This window comes from Marmota flaviventris, chromosome 10 (assembly GCF_047511675.1).
Source record: "Marmota flaviventris isolate mMarFla1 chromosome 10, mMarFla1.hap1, whole genome shotgun sequence".
NCBI classification, from domain to species: Eukaryota; Metazoa; Chordata; class Mammalia; order Rodentia; family Sciuridae; genus Marmota; species Marmota flaviventris.
Window position 1 is genome coordinate 49,365,872 of NC_092507.1, and position 23,737 is coordinate 49,389,608.

At 37.6% G+C, this 23,737-nt stretch overlaps 1 protein-coding gene across 5 annotated transcripts in view; it reads left to right on the forward strand.

Moving 5' to 3' along the window:
* The window catches only part of Nfia (nuclear factor I A), a 361,350-nt gene that overhangs the window by 224,619 nt on the left and 112,994 nt on the right, over positions 1-23,737 (forward strand). For all 5 annotated transcript variants that reach the window (XM_027945000.2, XM_027944998.3, XM_071617895.1 and 2 more), the window contains one exon: positions 14,646-14,720. In XM_027945000.2, the coding sequence (XP_027800801.1) occupies positions 14,646-14,720 (75 nt within the window). The remainder of the gene's footprint in view (positions 1-14,645; positions 14,721-23,737) is intronic.

The following is a 23,737-nucleotide window of genomic DNA, read 5'->3' on the forward strand; positions in this document are numbered from 1 at the left end:
GTCACAAATCATGTCCTCCCTGGCATTGTTGCTGATGGTAATACTGAGTGTCAGAAATGCCGAAGGTAGTGAAGAGCGTTTCATATGCCCCTCACGGCCGATATCTGACAAGAAAGTGCATTTATTTCTCTGTGTGGGTTTTTTAAGAAGTAAACTAAGCTTAATATGTACACACATATGTAGACACATGTACACACACATACAGGGCTTCCCATATGGTCTGTGATTACCTACAACGGTCGAAGGTTGTATAGATTTCTTGATGTTAGGGACAGGAATTGAACCAAGGGGGGCACCCCTTGGTAGTCACAAAGCAGAAGAACTTCTGTGCAACCTAGTGCTGGTAGCTGCACTTGGCTTTTACTTTTGGAAAAATGAAAGAAATTCAATAAAATACCAAATTGATTAGAGGGGAAAAAAAAACTCGACAGAGCCAGCTGCCCTACTTCTGAACAAGCAGCTGAGACAAAGGCACTCATTGGAATTCCTGGTTGGTTGGCAGCATTCGGCCTGTTGTTGCTTAGGTTTTTTTTCTGTCTGCTTTCAGGAGGTTGCTCATTTGGTTTTACCAATGGAACTTGAGATCATTTTGGCCCTGTGTTTCCTATTTCACCTATATTCTTGCATTGATAGGAGAGAACAGAATGAATACTTTTTTTCCATTTTTAATGTTATTTCATTTTTCCATAGAATCTGTGGACTTTTAGGTGCCATAATGCTGTTCTAAACAAACAAGACGCTGTGTGAGTAAATTCTTGGGAATTTATTAATACAAGGAACATCTGCTCAGCAACCACATGAGTTCAGAACATCTTGGCCAACATGCTGACACATACATATAGATCAATGAAACAATATTTGAAATACAGACTCTTCCAAAAAGTTCAAAATGTATTATTCATATCTATAGACCATGTGTCTCAAAGCTCTTCCCTCCAAGATAGTAATTCAAATACAACCAGTTTTCAAAAACACAAGTTCTCATTATAAAATCCGAGCTACATACTTGATAAGGGTAGAGGACATGACTGAGGAAGGAAGAGTATTTATTTCAAAAGAATCATCCTAATCAGCCCTTGGCTTATAAGAGTTTGCGTCACGATTACACAGATAGAAGTCTTGGTGGGCAAGATTCTTCAGTATGAAATACCTAATAAGGTCTGTGAGGCAGTGTTCATGTACTCAGAGTGTTTTCACCCAGGGACTGTATGGTCCTTCTGAGGGCATGTTCAAAAATGTGTGAAGGCATTTTTGGTTGTCACCAAGAGGTGTTGCTGGCATTCAGTAGTGGAGTCTAGGGACGCTAAGTGTCCTCAACAGGTAGTTCTGAACACTGGAAATAGTTTCCCTCAAAAAGCTGATAACCCTGATGAGAAGCACCACACTAATTCCAAGAACAACGTGAGCGTGCTGCCTTCGAGCTGAGTCTGAGATATCCGGGGTCCATTCTGAGAGTTTAACAAAGGTTCTGTTCCCTAAAATCAGGGAAATGACCTGCATCACAAATTGCTTCAGTGATCAAAGTCAGTAAAGTGAAACATGTCGATCATTCTCCTGCTTAAAAGGCCAAATTCTCTTAGCATTGATTTAAGGCTATAAGGAATCAAGACCCTGTCTTTAATGATGCTTGCTGATGGCTCTCCACTTACATTGAAGTCAGGAGCTGGTGTGTGCAGGCCTGGAAAAGGAGCAGTTCTTTTCAAAAGGGTAGTTCTTCATTTGATATGAATAATAATCATTTATTTCTCGTGCTTTTTTATACCATCATAAGCATTTCCTATTTAAATAGTGTAAGTATCTTTTATGTGAAAAACAAAATTAGATTTCTAAATACCTGTTTTCTAGAGCAGACAATATGGCACATTTAGTTACCAACAGGAATTTTCAGCAAACCAAATTCTTTAAAAAAAATAAGTGAAACTGACAACAACAAAGAGTGATTTTTCGTTGTTTCTATAAAACTTGATCTGCTCCAAGAAAATTGACCTAAAGTCCATTGTTAGAGTATCAATAGTCATAACCCCAAAACATAAGATAAAATTTATATCTGTATACTTAGGATAATGCTCTGTTCATGTAGGTGTTCAATATCCATTTAGAGAATAGGCAAGATTTATATTTAAAGTTATTTTTGAAATTATAAATTATTATTTTTATAAACATTATAAATATATTTATAGGTGATAGGAGTGTATTTAGGAATTAGATTCCTGAAACTTGCACCCAATTTATTTAAAAATAACTTAGAGACTAAATACTATTTTTCTCCCTCTCTTTTTAAGAAAAACCTAAAATGATCAGAGGATTTGTTTTTGTGTCTGTTTATGTAGTGCTCAGGATGGACCTCAGATATACTGGGCAAGTGATCTACCACTGAGCTACATCTTTTTAAATAAGTTTGTGTCACTTGCTTTAGATATTTTTACTAAAAATACACTCAAATTATGTTATCAATATTTTGATTTATACGCACAACTTTTATTTGAATATCAACATTATTTAGCAATCCATGTCAAAAAACATGATTATTCCTGAATGTTTTTTTCTATGAAAAATCCTCTATCTGATTCAAGATCTAAGATATAGGGAAAATATTTATAATTTATAATATCTGTCATTTTTTGGACATATTCTGTTCTAGGTTCTTTATTAGTACTTTATTTATTTATGTTGTTATAGATGGACACAATGCCTTTATTTTATTCGTTTATTTTTATGTGGTGCTGAGGATCGAACCCAGTACCTCCCATGTGCAAGACAGGTGCTCAACCACTGAGCCACAGCCCCACCCCTTTATTAGTATTTTAAATGTACTATCTCATTAATCCTAAGAACCAGTTTTATGAGGTAGGTACAGATGTTAGTGCAATTTTGTAAATGGGGAAATTTGGACTGAGGATCCTTAAGATTCTAATGTTCATAATATTTATTTTCCTAGTTTATTATATGAAAATAATAATACCTTGAAAATGTGATTTTTTTTTGAATGATTAATAAATGAACATTTGTCGTATTGATCCCTTTACAAGAGAAAAGACAAATACGTTGCAGGCTTATCCCGATTTATATTTAGCCCAGAGTGGTGGCATTTATTTTGTTTGTTTGTTTTCTAATCACAAACCAATAAAAACTATGAAATGTTATGTTTGATAATTACATCTTTAAATTAGGTGTATGATTTACATAAATTCAAAGCTAATTCTGGAGAAGTTTGATAAGTGAGGCAAAACTAACTTCATTTTAAGTAGTTTCACAAGCAAGGTAATGGACACTGGCAGGTTTGCATCTCAGTTGCAAGCTGACACTTTGAGGGAATGTTCTTAGCAAAACACTCACTTCAACGGAAATTAGGTCAGCCTTCTGGAACATTTATCATGTGTACCTGTCACCAGCAAGACCCAGTCCTTAAAGTGAGCTGAGATCACAAGCAGTGATCATTCTGCCCTAAGCTGCAAAGAACACTCCAAACCAATAGTTTCACAAATATGTGAGTTTGGCAGAAGCTCCCATGAAACTGAAGCCAACACCCATATAGTTGCTCTGGGAATTGAATGCCTTAATACTCTGTTTATAGAATTTTGAAACAGCAAATGGATTTGGTCTGTTCTGAAAAAACAACCTGTCTCGTGGCATGTTTGAAATAACATCTAGAGTTGCTATAGAAGGATGTAAGCAGATGACCCAAGTCTGACTGGAAGATAGTTTTACCAGCTTCAGTTTATCCCTTACCACTTGGCCAGGTTGGCTTTTGCCCGACTCAGGTTATTATTTGCATAAAGCAAAGAGGCCACCTTCTACTGAAGCCAAGTAGGTGCTAGTTTGACATAGAAACTAGAATAATTAGCAAAATATAGAGCTAGAAGAGTTAGCAAAATCTAGAGCAGTGGAAGGTAAGATATAGTGTATGGTAAAACCAAAACAACATAAATGAGTCATAACCCCAAGTCCTTTCTGTAACCATGTCATCATTCTGGTGGTTTCAGAGCGATGTCAGTAAGCTTGGGGATCCTATGTAAAGTGAAAGGGCATCTGCGTCAGTACATGCACATCAGTACAAGGAATATAGTTCATTGAGAGCTTATGGATTGAAATGACCACATTTACCAAGCAGCCACATCTCTGTATCTACTAGGTTAAGTTACCTTAACTTTGAAGGAAGTAATTAATCATCTTTTTCATATGTTCTTGTTTGGTGAGCACCCCTAAATACTTAATAAAAATTGATAATGTATATATGAAGTTGACTGAAGAAAAAAGTGAAATCATTACATGTTTGTGTAGTAGCAAGACTCTACCTTAATATCTTAAAAAAAAAAGAGAGAAAAGAGTGAATGTGAGTCTTCATTTGAACTCTGTATGTGTGTGTGTCTGTCTATCTGTCTGTGTCAGATCATTTAAAAAATAACGATACTGTGTATGAAATACCCAGTAGAGTTTATTTTAAAATTCAGAGAAAGAATTCAAAAACGTGAAGAAATTTGTCTTGAAAAGTAACATGGAAAATGAGATTTTGCTTATAACTGTGTTCTTAAGAAAGATGGAGCTGTTTTGTATGAAAGTCCAGAAGGTTGGAGGGGCTGAGGAGAGGTATACAAGGAATCTACCATCATTTCTTGCTGGAAGAATTTTGTTAAAAGAAAAAAAAAAAAACCCACCAACTTTCAGGATCACACTCTATTAAGCCAGGACCAGGAAACAATTTCTAATCAGCACTCTGATCTGGCCAGAGATTGTGCAGTCTTTTGTACCAGGCCTCAGATCTGTATTCTCTATTCACACATGCTCACTTCCAGCTGTTGTCATTGAAATCCCACATAATCTTCCAAGGTCGAAGGGCAGTCACCCATGGCTGCTGCAGTTAAAAGGTTATGCTGATTTCTGTTGTCAAATATTGGCCCTTTTCTCTTCCAATCACTGCCATTCTACTTCTTTTTAACAAGAAAAATCCAGCCGAGAATTGCATTACATGACTTTAAAGTCTTAAAAGTGTTCTTCCATTGTGCTAACACGACATGGCCCAAACAGTCTAATTCATTCTGTTATATTTCACAAAGAATTTTCTGGTACCTTTAAAATACTTTGTGTTTGTGCTAGGCCGGCAAACATCAAAGTATTGTGGCCTACATCATTTGTGACTTGCCATAGTTTCTACAGAAATGTATAATATAGAATCTATAATGAACAGTGTGAATTATGCATCAGTAAGTAATTGCAGAGTAAGTGAGCAAAAAGCAAATAACCAAAAGATGAAAGGCCTTTGCATTTTGTGCTTTAAGTTATTAACTGATTTTACATATACCTACATGTATACATATATGTATGTATTCACGTATATGTATATATATACTTTATATGTGTGCGTGTGTGTGTGTGTGTGTGTGTGTGTGTATATATATCCTATATATTTAGTTCTTTTCTGTAGTGTTGGAAACGTAATTGAAAGTATTTTTTTTAATGTATTGCTTTACTCCATCAATGATTTTTTTTCCCTGCTTGGTGAACCAAAATCACTGTTAAGTGTCTTAAAATTAGCACATGGCCTCTGGTCATCTTCTTTCCTTGTCATTACATGTGTCCTCAGGTGGTTTAGCAAGCAGGGCTCTGTTAGTGGTTTCACAGTCATGTGAATTAAACCTAAAAAGGAAGAAAGCAGCAGTGGGCCATTAAGGTTTTTTGCTGTTTTACATCCATGAACCAGGGTGCCCTCGGGTAATCCAGTTTCATGTCTGTTTCGTTTAAGGTAAACAGTTTCTGATGTAGTCAGGGAATACATTTCCTTATTTTTTTCCTTCAGTATATGTAAGGGTTTATGGCAGAGTCTAAAGCTATTACAAATGGTTTGATCCATCTGTAGGATACCAGTTGTTACTGTCCAAGTTTATAGAAAATTTTGATTCAGAACATAATTATAGCATTGCTTTAAAAAACACTTTTAGTTCAAAACTAGGTTAATTAAAAAGTAATTTTTAAGTTTATAGTGCATTGAAAATGATCAAAATTAAACTTTAAAAGACTAAACTTATAAAATACTGATCATACTATGTTAATACAGCTCTTCTAACATGATGGTAAAATTTCTCTGTTGTAATGGTTTATTTGAAAACAATTCCCCAAAGTAAATGCTTCTGTGTGCTTCTACAATGCCAATATGTAGTTGAGTCTACTTATAGAACAACCTATTTCTACTTGTAGTTCAAATAATAAATGCATGTTTCTATGATACATTAAAATAAGATAAAATTTATTTTGTACATACACATATATTGTATAAAGAGAACTAAATATCTCCATTTTAATACTAATTCTACCATCCTCTGTGTGACCTTAATCAAGTCACTTAACCTCTCTTTGCTTAAACTTCCCTTTTAGAACATCATAATTTTGCCAACCACACAGTTGCAGTAAGAATTAGGGCTAATGTGGTTAAAATGCTTAGCAGGATGCCAAATACATAGTTAATGCTGAATAAATTATACTTTTGATGAAAATTAATACTACACAGAGACGTTCTACAGGTACATTTTTAAATGTATTGCTTCAGTCCACCAATGATTATTATGTGGACTATTCCATATAACTCAGATAGGAGCCTAACTGTAGGGTGCCTGTCATTTGGCTTGATCCATTTTCTAATGTGGATCTGTTAAGGGTGGCAAGGGAAAATGTGGATTATGCTTGGGCTATACATTAAAAGCATTGATCAGCTCCTGGGTTCAGGTTCCACTTTCCCCCAGCACATTAAGCCAAATGGGGAAAAGAGGAAAAGGAGCAATACAAACCATGTGCTGCAAAACTTGTGCCCAAAAAGGCATTATCCCTGTCAGATTATTGAAGAAGTAGAGAGCTAAGCTGTAGTAAGGAAGTTTGTATATTGCAGGAATTCTCAGAGGCTTTAAAATCTAAAAGTTCCTTGTCATTTTTCCAAGAGTGAGTGAGATAATGCTTTCCAAATTTATATCTTATTCTGGAAATTCTCAGATTTTAAACACACACACACACACACACACACGTATACTTGCATATTTGCTTTTTGTTTTTGTTTTAAATGGAGAATTTCAGGGGACTATTCCATAGAACTTGGAGACACGGATATGAAACCTGATATAGAAGGAACATATCAGAAAAACATGAAGAAAAGAAGTTAGAACATTTTGACTTTAACATAGAAAGTATTCATTTGGGTCACATTAGAAGATAATGTTCAAAAGGTATATTCCAGGCTAGATTTTTCTAAACTTAATTCTCAAGGAACATGATTGGGTGGCTTTTTTTTTTTCTAGATTAAAGCCACCCACCCATACTTCTTCTACCATGCTAGTGAATTAAAGTGTGAAGATCTCTGGCAGGCATCACAAATCTATATGCCTACGAGCATCTCATAGATTATTTAAATAAGTGAAATAGAATAAAAAGTATTAGGGAATGTGGTAAATTTTGCTCATGTTCAGTTGAAAAGTGTTCCTGTGCAACAATTTTATAGCTAGTAAGTACTGAGTTAGCCAAGCAAAATATGTTTACAGACTGGAATGGACCTATAAGCTGCTAATTTGTGACTTTAGATTCAAAAGGGAAAAGTTAGTTGTGATGTTTGTTAAGATAAGTGCTAAGCTACTATAGCAAAAAAGCAAACAAATACATATATCTGAATATTTATTTAAATGTAATAAAAATTTAAAAGTACATCAAAACCTTTTTTTATTTTTTCGTTTTTCAGCACTGGGGATTGAACTCAAAGATACTCTACCACTGAGCTATATCTATTTTATGCTTTACTTTGAGACAGAGTCTTGCTAAATAACTGAGGGTCTTACTTGCTAAGGTGCTGAGACAGGCCTCAAACTTGGAATCCTCCTGCCTCAGCCTCCAAAATTGCTGGGATTACAGGTTATGCCTCCACTCCCAGTGAAAATATATTTTTCTTTACATTAATACTTCCAAATGAGCAGCCTGAGTTGCTGGGGTGATTCTATTCTATGCTGTCACTCAGGGTCCCAGGTTCCTTCTGCCTTATTGCTCTGCTACCGCACGGGCACTGCCTTTGTCTGCATTGATTGAAAGTGCAGCTCATGAAAGGGAAGAGAGGGTTTTGGGGGTGGGGAATTTTCTTTCAGGTATGAAGTGGGTAGAAGTTGATTGTATTTGATTTCTAGTTATGGCCACACCTAGTTTGAAGACAGGCTGGGAAGTACGTTTTTTAGCTGCCTACCATGGGTACGTGTGAACAACCAGCACACCTGGCACATAGGATATTATAATAATCTTGGTTAGTTTCTAATGTTTTCCTATAAAGTCATTGTAAAAAGACACAATTTTACATAAACACACTCCTGAAAATCTTGGCATGAATATCTTTCTTGACTGCAGATACAAGGACCTGAGAGTAAGAACCTGTGTTAATTCTTATATCCCCAGGACCTAGGAGGATGCTGACCTCATTGCAGACATTCGAGAAGTATTTGTTGGGTGAAAACAGTAAACCAAATATTGACTGTCTAGAAATGGCAGAAATTGCTGAATGAGAAATGATGGCAAAACCAACCAACCAAAAACACAGATGAGGTGTCTGCATTGAGTGATAGTAAATAAGTAGCTAGGAAACTGGGGAGCAGCAGTCTAGCCAGGTAAACAAGGGAGGAAGTGGTGAAGAGAACAAGGGTGTGAGGACCCATGAGACCTACTTCTCCACCCTCTTTGGCCCCGTTCTCTTTTCAGCGGTGAGGACATTATTTTCATAGTGGTAACAATTCCTTAATGTGTTCTGATGAAGCAGGATAACAATTGTAACGGTATCACAGATGCATTTGTAACAGTCCATTTATTCATCTGATAAACTGAAAACACTTCATCCATATGATTAGTTGAAAATATCATGGTTTTGTTCTACAAATTCTTGGGCAATTCTCTACAACTTCCTAGATAGATATAGAAATAGTTCAGCGTTCTTGTCAGTCCAACACCATATGTCAATCTTTTCATGTTTACTGTAAACAGACCACCAAATGATTTTTTCACCATCATCATAAAGGTTAATCTCAGAAACAGAATATATATGAATTTTTTATTATTCCTATGTTCTTTTTTTTTAGTAGATGTCTGAATTCTCTGCATTTTTAATATAAGAAATTATTCTAAAAATAAGAAATATCTCAAAGTCACCAGTGAATGGAAAATCATCTAGTCAGTACGTAATCACAAATCAAACCAAAAATTTAGCATTGTTTCTTCATGAATCAGCAGAAACATATTCCCATTAACCCCTAAAAACCTGTTTTCTAGGACATTCCAAATTGAGAGCACAAAAGTCACATGTCACTATATAGGTGAGCTAATAATATTTTACATCATGCCTTCAAGGGCCACCAAATAAGGATACCTCAAATCACTCATCTGAAATCACTGAACGAATATTTATTCCCCCACCTAGAACAAGGCATTGAGCTGGGCCTTATGGACAGTATAAGATAATGAACCGTAACCCTGCCTGCCTGGTTTATTGTAGGAGTGGAGATGAGACGTGTGAACAAGTAATTGTCAAGGTAGAAAGAAGCTAGTGACATAAAATAAGTAGAGTGGAAGTCCTCCACAACTTTACATTATTCATTGAGCACATCTAAAATATACTGACCTGGGAAAGAGGGAAGATAAGGAACCACATTCCTTTAGGTGGCTTAGAAGCCACTGGGGACTTTACAGGAGAAATCAAGATCCCAATGAGGAGCTTGGTTGATGAGAGTCTTTTCTTTAGAACGATGAGAACGCAAGGTCTGGGAGGCCTAATAAGCCCAGGGCCTGCTCCTCCCAGGCAATGCAGAAGCCCAGTAGAATATACGTGGTGCAAGAAGGAGGGAGCCCTTTTTCATAACAGCCAGGCACACAGCATGGAAAGGCCCAGTCTTGGGCAGGTTATTCACTAGTGACAGAACCTCAGTTCCCAAGGGGAGAAGAGAAGAGAGAGAGATGTCCTATTTGATGAAATGACCTGGGTATTGCAGTTCACCTACATCCATTAAGCAGATTAGATTTGATGACTTGGAGTTGAGAGCCCCATGGCTTCCTAACAGTAAAAACAAACATACCGCCCTGAGTTTAAACTCTACTCCTCAGACACAAAATTAACTCTGGGGTGGGCATGTAGTTCAGAGGTCTATCGCTTGCCCAGCATGTGTAGGGCCCTAGGTTTGGTCCCTAGCCTGGCAAAAAAACCAAAAAACAAAATTAACTTTGTGTAGTGGGCACTCCAACTGTGTTTAATGGCCAGTCCTCTGGATGTTTTGTTCCCAGCTGTCTCTTCCCCGACCTTTGAACAGTTCTGCAAGGTTACCTGTCTCTCTGCAAATCTAGCTTTTTCCTTTCTTGCCTGTTAAAAGGTAGATAGACGTTCAGCCCCCCACCCTGCCCCCCACCCTCTGTGAAATGAGATTTGGTTCCCATGTAATGACATTTTCCATAATAACTGCTGATATCATCGTGGCACAGAAAGCTGCTTTTCCTAACTACCCATGAAAGAATTTAGCTTTTTACATCTCTGCCTCTCCCAGAATGTCTCCTCTCTCCCCACTGAGTGTGACTGACTCAGGGCATTGAATCTGTACTCTAATTGGGAATTCATTGAACAAGACTTCAGTGAATGAACTTTTTAGCCATTTTATATAAAATGGAAAAGGATCTGCTTCACATTGCAATCTCCTATACAATTGCTCCTGAACGGGCAGTTCAGAATAGAGAGAGATCATCCAGCACTCTGGCTTTTCATTGAAGGCATACTTAACAAAAGTATATGTTTGTGCTCATTTCTGAGAGGCCCTATTCAAAATGTAAATCTTAGGACCTTTTGGAAATGTTTAATCAGCTTTCTAACTGAGGATCTTTTAATGCTAATAACATCTAAATTCTCAACTGGTTGAATTTACCTTTTTATTTTCCTTTCCACTTTTCTCTCACTTTGCAATAAAAGAGAGCAACCAGATTAGTGTAATTTCCCTGAAAGTCATTTTTATGCTTTGGTTTGTGTCAGTGAGAATGAAATATTAATCTGCTCAGGTTTGCTTAGTAACTATGTTAGCCACATCATTTTTTCCATCATTTCTTAGGTTTCACATCTCATGGCTGCCTTTTTACAGAGTTCATCAGTAGGTTTCCAAATAATTGGTGAAGGGACAAAACCAGTTTTGCAGTCACTTAAAGCTATGTGGATGGTTCAACCAGACCCTTTGTCTGGGACAAATTATAAACTGCCCCACACTCTCTGATAATTTGATAATACTGTAAAGATGTGGTTACATCGGCACTTGTGAAATTCTTGTACTCTAATTTTAGTTTTTCTGATCATGAACCATTCATATGTCTTATTTTGGAAGTTACACACATTCTGCTAAGATACGCTGCAGAGACAGGTTCCCAGTAGGAGAAAGAGGACATTATTTTTGCAGTGACTTTCTCAGGATCACACAATATCCTAGCTTAAGTATAAGGCTAGAAGTTTCTTTCTTTCTTTCTTTCTTTCTTTCTTTCTTTTATTTTGGCTATAATGCCCATCAAATAATGCTACCCTTTAACTCTGTGTGTACTTAATCTTCCAAAACTGTGAATCATAATGATAACAATAGACATTCCCAGGCATTTCTCATCAGTGAAACCCATGGCACCTTCTTGACCAGAAGCTTCCCCTAAACACATTGTCTTTCCTGCCCTGGTCCTCTTTAGTTGAAGGGAAGATTTGCATGGCTGATTGTCATAGTTTTCCAATACAAATTGGCTCAATATAAGTTGGACCATTTGGATAGAATGTCCAATGGATATTTAGATTTATGGATCTGGAACCCAGAAGAGAGATCATGGCAAAAGATAAAGATTGGAGCATCCTTGGCCAGAGAGTCATTCACTCATTCAGCAAATGTTCACTAACTACTTTGTCTTAGGCATAAAACATACAGTGGTGAAAAATCAAACATTAATCTAGTTTCCATGACTATCACAGTCTAAACTGATTGCTGATGTCATGCAAGTAGATAAAATAATTTAGTCACACACATACACACACACACACACACACACACACACACACGAACACAGACCTTGGAGAATACCAACATTTAAGAGGTGGACCAAAGAAAAGAAGCACCCAGGTGAGGGTGAGTTTGAATGGATGAGTACAAGGGCTCCTCAGCCCAAATCCTTGTATCAAACTCCACTTAGTCTTTGAAATACATTCCTTGCTTGTTTGGTGGCAGGATTAAGGTACCTGTGTTTATATTCATTTGATACAAAAAAATTCTTCTTAATTCTTTCTTAAAATAAGGGATTTCAGAGGTTGGAACTGAAACAAGTATCAGCCCGTTAGTCAAGTAAAGAAGAAAGAGATGAGCAAGGACTGGAGACAAAACTAGATCTTTATTCAGCTATGAATTTCTTTGTTATATGTGTTTTAAGTCAACTTTAGTGGACATTGTGACTGGATTTCCTTTGTTATGATCTCTGGGATAAATGTGATCTTAACAATGTCCTAAAAAGAATGAGGTGTTATGATCTATTTTGCCAAGACCTCTTTAGGGAATTTTTAAAAATTTGTTATCTTTTTTTTATTTCTCGGTTCTCTTAATCCAAGAGGCAGACCTCAGGCATTTACCAAATAAAAGCCAACCAAATGCCTGGATGTGAGTTATTTTGACTGATGAAACTTCTTAGCAAATTTAAGGTGAAATTTTGCCATTTCATTATAAAGAAGTTTACAATTATTCCATATTCTAAAAATTAGAGCTATTGTAGTCAAAGTACCAGATATAAGGCTAAGTTCACTGCTCAGTGGCAGAGCACTTTTCCAGAGGCATGAGGCCCTGGGTTGGATCCCTAGCAAAACACACACACACACACATAGTATGTGCTTGATATAAATGTTAAATGGAATTTTTCCTTTAAATCTGAGCAAAAATCTTCCTTACATACAAAAATACCATAAAAAGCAGAAGAAGAACTCATAGATCCATTTATAATCCTTCAAAACATGGTAATTTTTTTCACATTTATGTGCCTGATAGTTCATAAATTTATTGGTATGTAAACTGTGCCATAGGTAAACTTGCTTCTTCTAAGTAATATAGAAAATCTTTTATTAAAAATTCACTTTTTAGGGATTGGGGTTATGGCTCAGTGGCAGATTGCTTGCCTCGCACATGTGAGGCCCTGGGTTCAGTCCTCAGCACCACATATAAATAAACAAATAAAATAAAGATATTGTGGGTTTGTGGCTGGAACTCAGCGGTAGAGCACTCACCTCACACATGTGAGGCCCTGGGTTCGATCCTCAGCACCACATAAAAAATAAGTAGATAAATAAAATAAAGGTATTGTGTCCATCTAAAGCTAAAAAAAAAAAATTATTCACTTTTTAGTTAAGGATTGTTATATTTTCAGATTGGTCTATTTTCTTATGTTGAATTTCTAAAATGTATGTTTCTTATAGCCAAAACAGCTATTTCAAGAATCCTTTGCCAACAAGTTTTTCTCTGAGCCAGATTTTAAGCAAGTAAAGATTAAGCTGACCTCACAGATTGATCTCTCAAATAGAATTCTACCTCTGAGAGACTCTTAGAATCAGAAACTTTTATTAGAGGCAGAGAGTGAAACTACATGCCATAGAATATGGGTTTCTTGCCATTTTTATGTTTTATATTTTTGAATATACCATAAAATTATATAATTGGTGATAGACGTAATATCAGGTATTTCAAAGGAAATTAATTATGTTCAGCAAAAAACGAAGCAGACAGCCAGGCATGGTGTGACATGCCTGTAGCCTGTAATCCCAGCGGCTCAGGAGGCTGAAGCAGTAGGATTGCAAGTTCAAAGCCAGCCTTAGCAATTTTAGCAAGGCCTTAAACAACTTAATGAGACCATGTCTTTCAATAAAATATGAAAAAGGACTGGGGATGTGTCTCATTGGTTAAGCACTTCTGGGTTTAAGTCCTAGTCCCCAAAACAAAACAAAAAAAGAAGCAGACACAAAATATAAAGATGAAACAGTTTTGAACCATTTTATTTCTTTTCACAAAAAGCATTAATCTCATTCTCTAAACAAATCTGAATTTTTATTTGTGCGCAAAATAATTGTTTTTTGTATTATGTGGTTTAAGCTTGCTTTTTCCATCCTGGCTTTAAAAAAAATTCTCCCTTTAGCACCTCTAGAAATCAAAGAGGAACATCCTTAGATCTTATTTGATTTAAATGAATGGATAACTAATCTTGATTAGGTGTTTCTGGAGAGAATAATGTTTCAAAACTGTTCTAGAACTTGGCTGTCCTAACTGATCCTTAGGTATGCTGTTTCATCCCAATTGTTCAGGCCTCAGGGGTCACTCACGGGAACCATTTCTCTTAAATTGTCTTGATGAAGATTTCCTGCTGATTTTTTTTTTTAACCATCTCAAAAATCACCCAGTTGTTGTGTCATAGCTTTCCACAACCTCCACATTCAAACCAAAAGCCAGCTTCATAACCAAATGACTGTACCCACCCACATGAACTAACCAGGCAGCCGTGTATGAGATTAGGCAGCCCATTTCTTAATCATAATGAAAGTAATATTTAGAGTTTTGTTGTCAAATGTCTTCTATTTGTGACTTTGTTTTCTTTTGTTTTTGTTTCCGCAGGACATTTGGGCTTCCAGGACAGTTTTGTCACATCAGGTGTTTTCAGTGTGACTGAGCTAGTAAGAGTGTCACAGAGTAAGTGTAATTTTGCTTTGATTTGGTACAGATTTGCCTTGAATTTGTGTTTACTTTCTGTCTAGGCTCCTAGAGACATAAAAATCTTTGAGAACCCACTTTTTGTTCTTCTCATTATAAGAATTTTGCCTTGCAGTGTGTTGGTAAGCCCTTGTTTTAAATCAGGAAAATTTTTTTAATGTGAGGTATTATGGGGAAGGACTGAAATTTTATGGATTCCCCAGTATATAATACAAACATAATTTTTAAAAAATTCTGAATCTTCCCTGGTTTCTAAGAACTTCTGCATTTTAAAAGAATTTGTTTCTGACCTTTAAACAATGCTAATGCCTTCAGTATGAATGACAGAATACAGCCTGATCATTACCAGTTTGTCAATAATGACTAACAACAGTGAGTGAAGAGAACCTGTCACCACCCTGGTCTGTTGATCAAAAGCCTATTGATTGTTATTTTGCTATGACATAATCCAGACAGTCCAAGAAAAGTATAGGAATCTGTCTGTCTGTCCCTCTCACACACATATATACACATTTGTCAAGTTGAATTCCCTCAAGAGCATCTCTTTCTTTCTATTTAAAAGCATGCCTATGCTGGGTGTGGTGGTATACACTTGTAGTCCCAGCAACTCAAAAGGCTGAGGCAGGAGGACCACAAGTTCAGAGCAAGCCTCAACAACTTAGGGAGGCCCTAGGTAACTTGGAGATACCTGTCTCAAAATAAAAAATAAAATAGGCTGAGTATGGGGTTCAGTGGTTAAGCACCCCTGTGTTCAATCCCCAGTACCAAAATAAATAAAAATAAAAAAATAAAAGCATACCTACAACGACTGTGATACTCTAGGTCCCAATAGGGAAAAATATCCAATATTAATAACTTTACCCACACACACACCTAATTGAAAATACCTCTTGTAGATAAAATTAACACAATTGAAATTGCTTTCAATTGATATCAAGTCCTTTGTGGAATGAGGTAGAATGAGCATACATTTTTTTTTTTTTAAACCAGGGATTGAACTCAGGGGCACTCAATGACTGAGCCATATCTGTAGCCCAATTTTGTATTTTATTTAGAGACAGGGTCTCACTGGGTTGCTTGGCACCTCACTGTTGCTGAGGCTGTCTTTGAACTCATGATTCCTGTCTCAGCCTCGCAAGCTGTTAGGATTACAGATGTGCGCCACCACACCTGTTGAGCATATATACTTTTATTTCAAGTTCCTGTCCCTTATTCACTGTGTTACAGGATGGTAAGATTGACCAAATAAGCCAATCAACTCTATAATAAGACTTCAGGTCAGGCAAGTCAAGCCATCCTGATCTTCCAAGCCCAGATTCTGTTTTTTCTTATTTTAGTCATTCCTAGACTGGAAGAGTCTTAAGAGTCAGAAGGTGGGATAGAGCATGGTCGAAGAGGAGAATCCAAGACTGTTGAGCATTTACTATCTGCCAGGCACTGTGCTAGACCTTTATGTATATTACAGAAGTTAATTCTTGCAATAAACTTGTCAGATATGAAATTCCCTCCATTTTTACAGATGAGCTAAATTGAGCATCTATTTAAAGTCATTTACCTGAATCAAATAGTAGGTGAATGCTTTTAGGAAATGCTGGAATCTGTACTCTTAGTCTGGCTCAAGGGAACTTGAAAAACTTACTGTGTGAGTCTAGACACTAGTGGGAAGATAACTATAGGTGTTAGAATTCAGGGGGCTAGGGACTCCCAGACTGACACTTAGGTGTTCCAGCGGAGGAAAATCAGAGTCCTAGGGAATGAGACGTTCAGAGCAGCAGGTTAGCACTTGAGACAGAGAAGTTGCAGCTGTCTTACTGAAGTATGCTTAAAGTACCCACCAGGTAAGTAGAGACAAGGTTGCTTTGTTAACGTGGAGGGAATATGCACCTACTTATCACACATCTGATTAGCTAGCTCTTTGTCATAGACAAATAACAATGCATGTGTATGTGTATTTTAACTTTAAAAGATTCTTGAAAATGACTAATATTCTACATTTTTCTTATAAGTTTAATAATACAATGTAAAGAGTATACCTGTCACCATAGCATTATAGGAAGATACATTTATTGAGTCCTTACCAAGATCCAAATATTAAAGAGTTAAAAGATCCTTTTGACTCTTAAGATTGGAGCACTAGACCATTTTATTCTTCCCTGGCTTCTATCATGCTTACATTTAGCCTTCATTACCATTGATTTGCTCAGGCCTAGGATTGTAGAAGGTCCACTCTGATCAGAATAATCCCCAGCATCTCATCCTTCTTTTACTTCCTGTGCTTCCCTTTCAGGTTGTATTTCCCAAAGTGCGTCAGTACATGCTTAGACCTCCATTCAGTCTAAGATAACATGGTTGCCAAGTGAATTCTAAACCTGCTTTTACGATTGCCAGAGGGTTTGAACAGACCTGGGATTGAATTTGCAGAGGGACCTGGATTTGTTTCCTGTCCCCATGTAGGTTTTGTAGCTGATGCCTGGCATCCTGAACATCCTTCAGCTCCTGCTTCTCAGTTCTGCACACTGCTGTGTAATTGCTCTGGGACTCACTCACACATGGCCTTGTGCTGACGGAAACTGTTTGGCAAGAATGGAACGGGGCTGTGTCAGCTAAATCATGGCTTCAGGCCAAACTGGTCAATTGTATTCCAGAGACCCCCTCTTCCTTGTAGATCTTTAATGTAGGTTTGTCAGGGTATATTTTACAAATTGCCTTGGTTGCTGGGATAGGGATCCTCAAGCTCATGTTTCCTCACCTACACACCCTTTTGAAAGACTTAGCACTCAAGCCATGTGAGAGTGTTGGGATCTTTAACCACTCCTCACAGCACTGCCCTCTGCCTTCAGCACCCACATTGGAAGAGCTGAGCCTCCATTTCAGAGCTGCTAGTGGACACATTTTTCAGAAGCGTAGGGCTGAGGTACATTCTGCATCCTCGAAATAGAAACTAATTGGCACATAAGTTGATTAAACCCATGATGGTAGTCCTGTTTGGAACATGATGCTATATCAATATGAAAAACTATAGTTGCTAGCATTTCTCAAATGCACACCAGGTGCCAGGCATCATGCTAAGCACTTGATAAACACTCACTCATTCAATCCTTGCACGGTTGGTGTCAATGTCCCTTTTTACAGGTGAAGGAGACCGTGATGCTCAAGAGGTCAAGCATCTCACCCTTTTACTTTGCTGAACTCAGCTGGCTGACTGCAGGCATTTTTGTCATGACCTCTCCTATAACTGCATTACAGAACTAAATAGAATCCAATGAGTCTGTGCTTTTATTGAGTAATCAGTTCTGAATGAGTTGATAAACTTTTAGTTTATTAACTTGTACTTTTCAAAAAGACGGTTAAAGCTATTTTTATGTGAACCAAAACATCTAAAATAATTAATATTTTTTCCTGGATATGTTTTTTAGGTATGATTTTGTTTTTGATGAATAGATTTTATATTGTTTAATTTTGTTTTTAGTGCTGGGGAATCAAACCCCAGGGCTTTGTGCATAGTAGGCAAGCACTCTACTACTGAGCTAAGTCCCCAGCCTTGACTTTATATTTTTTAGAGCTGTTTTTTGAGGTTTATAGTTTTAGGTTAACAGAAATTCCTTATATTCCCCCAACAATTCCCCCTAAGAACTTTCAATAGTATGGTCTATATCTTATAAATGATGAGTCAATATTAACACATAAATATAAACTAAAACCCACAGTTGTACATTAGGGTTCACTTTTGTGCTTTTCTTCACATACCTTCTACCAGTCTCAACAAATGTATAGGGATGTGTATCCACTGTTACAGTATCACGTGCAATACTTTCACTGTCCCCAAAATGCCATGCTCCACCTTTTCATGTTAACCATCTTTTAATTCTCTCTGGAGTTTTGCCTTTCACCAGGATGTTGTCAGTGGCCTTAATGTCTTAGAGTTTCTTCTACTGTGCTGCCGATTTCTTAACCCCCTCTTGTGTGTCCCAGCCCCATCCATTCCGTCACCCCTAATCCCAGCTAAAATCGCTTTACCTTGAAACATTCTTTCTACTTAGTATTCAGTTTTACATTTGAAAATATAAATATTTACTTTCCCCAGGTTTCCAGTTAGTTTCTGTTTTTAGCTTTCCTCCTTTTAACTGTAATAGAGGAGGAAGGTGCTATTTCAGTATTTCCTCATGAGGACTCTGAAATAACCATGTGCCAAGTTTGCTGTTTGTAATAGTGTTACTACCAAGGTGGCAATGGCAGAGAAGGTTCTTGGTTTAGCCTCACAGATTCAGAGGTGAGGACCAGGCAGCCAGGGTGCTTGACGTTAAACTGTATCCATCAGGATTCCTGCTGGTTGACGGAAGCTGCCCGGCTTACCCCTGCCTTCTGCCCACCACCCTTTAATTTTTGATATTATCATCTAAAGTCCATGAAAGGCATAAAAAGGAGAGATCTGTTACTGCCACAAAGAAATTCCCACAGAATAAAAATAACTCTGTAATTGTCCTTTGCTTTCTTTCCCCCTTTGTGGAAAGGCCATCAGACACTAGATCTGGTTGCTTTATTACCTTGCCCCTTGGGAGGGGAGAATTCAGACCACTGGACATGGTGCCAGAGGGAGGGAAGGAGAGGTGGTGCGTGCTAGCAGCGAGGTTCAGAATCACTCCTGTTGTTTTAGCATAATACTGGGAGGAAGGAGACAGGAACCATCTGTTAAGATGGCTCTTACATGATGCTGCATCCTCAAACAAAGCCTTCTAGAGGCATTTTCAGATTGGTCTCTTTCCCTCAAGTTGCTACAAAGAGCTCACTCTGCTCGCTGCTAAGTCATGCCGCTTAGAGAGCTCTCAGCTCTTTTGTTTATTTTGCAGCCAGTGTTTTCCTCAAAGTATGTGCTCTGAGGCTGTCAAATACCCCTGCTAGTATGAACTCAGAAAGTTCTCCCCAAAACTCCACTCCTTATTCCCATTTCCTTCTAAAGTGCTGACTCTATTTTACTTGAAGTTGGTGGAGTGACTCTGAAACCTTAAATACTTCACTGGAAAAGAGGAAAACCACAAATACACACAGGCCATTGTGACTCTGGCCTGGTGTGTTCTAATTTTCTAGCAGTGGTTTGTATACCCAAGCTGGCTGCAAGGGTTAAGTAAACTTCGTGGCTAAGGATGACTTCATGGCCCTGGAATTTTGAAAAGCTGGGGATTCTCAGTACACTGTGGCCAGCCTTAGCGTCTTTGGGTGTGAAAACCACTCTCAGTTACCCAGACTGATTTTTGGTTCCTGTTGCACTGCTGCAGAATCTATTAAAATCCAGCAGCTGAATTGTCCTGGCTCTGCCACAAAGCCCGGCTGCTGGGTGGACTTCAGGATTCCCGAGTTGTTTGTCAATGAGAGTGGGAGTGAATGGAACCAGTCATATGCCTCAGCCTGGCATGAGGTGGCACCCTAGTGGCTGTTTTCTGCCTTGGAAATGTGCACTCTGGATTTTCACACAGGAATCGTCATGAAGATCCAAATGCTGTACATTTTAACAATTCCTTCTTAAATCTCCAAGTCCTTGGCATGTCTTCAAGGGTCCATATCCACACACATAGATTTTCAGGCCAGCAACTTAGTGATTGGCCATGGTCAAGCCTGACATGATGGCGCGGCTGAAGCAGAGTGAACTCGGCTGCAAGGCACAGTAAGAAAATGAAACTCTTTGGTAGGAACAAGCCCAAACTTGAAAATACAAAATGTTCTTACACAGAAGACCTAAGGAGGAAATGGGTCTCAGATAAGAAATTCCAGACGTCCGGTCCTCTGGGGGTGCCATTTAAATATTTGCAGTACTTTAGATCTTTATTAAAGTGGGATAGATTTGAAACTTTCTTGTCTGAGCAAGTGGCCCGTTGGTTCTCCTCTGTTAAGTAACACGGTAGCTGTGAATTGTGGCATAGAAATTAATTTTAAAATAATTTGTATTCTTAAGCAAGATTTTCTTTTGAATGAAACCATTTGGGTTTGAGCATTAAAGGAAGAAACAAAAAGATGATAATAAAAGATAGACTGCAGCCCTAGCACGAACAGTTGCTGTGACCTTGCCTTTTGTCTGCCATTACACAATTCAATGGCAGTCCACTCAAACTATGCTCTCGATCAATATCCTATTAAAGCAGCACAAAAAGTCTCCATAAACTTAGTGGTTAGCTATGTTTATAAATGGAACTCGGCATAATTAGATGGTCAATAGCAGGCTCTACTAGTAATTTTAAAATGAATATAACACATTTTGTCTCTGTAGAAGTCAGTGGCACCTCTTCTCTTCTGGAATGAGGGTATGGTGTATAGCACACAAAAGGGTGGATAGCCCTTTAAAAAAGTATGATGTTTATCTCCAGTATACAGTTTTTAAAATACTGATTGGTGAGATATATATATATATATATATATATATATATTTGCATTTTTCCTGTCCAAACCACCTTATTCTGAATATATTATGGCATTGCAACTGTTTCATTTTCTACTTTTAGTCAACCCCTCATAAAGAGATACAATAATAAATGTTGCCACACTCTTCGAAGGAAAAACATCAGTCTGACTGGCTTAATTGAGTGAGTTTCCTTTACTATAATTCAATAAATTTTCAAAATAAATATTGAAATTAAATTAGTTCAGAAGGATGTTTTTTTGTATGATTTTTTCCTTGACATATTTGGGATGAATATTTGTCTAGTCAAGCTGGCAGCCATTGGGATGGCCTGGCAGTAATGGATCATTACATCAAACTACCCTTTCTTCTGAGTCTCGGCTCACAATACGGGTGGCCAAACATGATTTCTCCTCTCCTGCCCTCCTCACCCATGGAGAGTGAGAGGCAGCCTCACCCTTAGGGTGATGCTGTCTTCAGCTGACTTGGCCCTGCCAACTGAAATGTGCACAATTCCTGTGCTGGATAGGAGCCTGGCCATTGTATCATGGGCCACTGTACTGGCTGAAATTAGAAGTAGGGCAGGAAGGAGCTCATGACGTCAGCAGGGCTTCTGGTGATGCTGTTCGTGAAGGTCTGGTTCTTTTGTTACCCTTGTACTCCTACCACCTTTCTGGTTAAAGCCGGCAGTGAAGGTTCTCACGGCAGGATTTGAGGGCTTTTTGTTCTCTGTTCTCTGTTCTCAGCTAAAGCTCCCATTAAATCTACTAGACTGTGAACACTCTTATTATAAAGATTTGACCTAGGGAAAAGCAAACACATGATACCTGGTGAACTCACAAATTGGTTGTCATGGCGTCTATTTCTATGTTCATCTATTTCTAATCTTTTCCAAGTAATCCATTGTTTATGCTTCCTATGTATAACATATAAAGTCCATATTCAAGATGGCAGCATGGTATCACAAGATAGTTCAGGATATAGAGTCAGGGATCAAACATTGCCATTTATGAACTACATAACTTTGGATAATATTTAACTCCTTGAGCTGTGTCTTCCTCATAAGTTATAATCATTTAGTTAATCAAAGCATATTCAAGTCTCAGCTGAGTGAGGAGACTAAGTCTGCCCACTGAAATAGTAATAACTCTCAGGAGTGTTATATGGATTAAGAAATTATCTAGTGTCTGAGGTATTGTAGATGCTCAATAATGGCAACTACTATGACCATTCCTGAATGAAGCTTCTGCCCCTGATATTTCACTGTGTGCTCAGAGCAGATCCTTGAGCAGACCACTGCCAGCATTATTATTAAAAATATGCCTGCATATAAATTAAAAAAGAACAATTTTAGTATTATGTTCTAATAGTTGATATATTTAGAAAAAGACATCATAGTGACCTCTTCAGAGCTAATAATTCTAATAGAATAAGAGCATGCCAATCATACCCTTCATCTGCCCCTACATCTGCTGTGGGAAGTCAGAAGATTCTTATTCTTCATATTTTTATCCAGTGCCTTTATTTCAGCATTATTTTGGAAGCTACTCTCCAAGGGTTTCTATTCGGTAACAAAGTACTTTAAAATTCTCAATCTAATACTGACACAATTTTAACTTTTTAAAATGGCCTTCCAGGTTTTGACTATTTGTATCAGCGTTTTAAAAATAGTGCTTAGTTCTAAAGTATTTAAAATTTCTCTTTTACTCATATTATGAACAATAATTCTGGAGATTATTACTGACAAAGTGCTTTCTAGTAAACCTAGATGTGATTTAAAAATTAAAACAGTTCTTCTTGAAAATGCTGAAAAATGATTATTTTTGTAGACAGTTGGATTACTATGTTGTTGGGAAGGGGCTCTGTTGTTATAGTTTGTTTCCTAATAGCTAATAGTCAGATAGTCCCCAGTGTATTCTTGGCAAAGAGGCTCATGGGTAGATGCCCTTCCCTGGTTTACAGATCATCATGGTGAAAAGACATCTTAGGCCATCAAATCCATACCCTTTCAGGGAAGACTGAATCCCGTGGCTAAGGCTATATTCTATACTAAACGGGTACTACATTTGACCTCAACCAAAAGCCGAGATGAGATGATACTCTAAAATGCAGAAAATCAATTTCAGTCCCAAAGGCAGAAGCCACTAATGCAGGAGATCACTCAGCATTGCTCACCTCTCCGTGACTGCTCCACTAGACCAAGTGTCAGGGCCCTATGTCCAGTGGAGCACTAGCTGACACTTCTCACACCGAAGATCCATAAAAACAAAGAAGTGAGAAGGAGGAGGATGGCATAGAACTTTTGCCACTTAGGTGGTGGGAGATAATTATTTTTCTATTTGAATGTCATTCAATTCCTCTGCCTAGTAGTTCATGACAAAGAAAAGACAGGGAGATCAGATATGTGGGTTTTATCCCTATTTCTTTGGGCAGATAATGTAGGAAATACCTGCATTCAAATCCCTGTTCTGGTACTTATTTAGCTGCATGATATTGATCACATTACTAAACCTCACAGCTGATTTTTCTTATTTGTAAGTGATAATAATACAAACACATATTCCATAGGGGCATTGTGAGGATGAAATGAGATCACTCAAGTAAAACA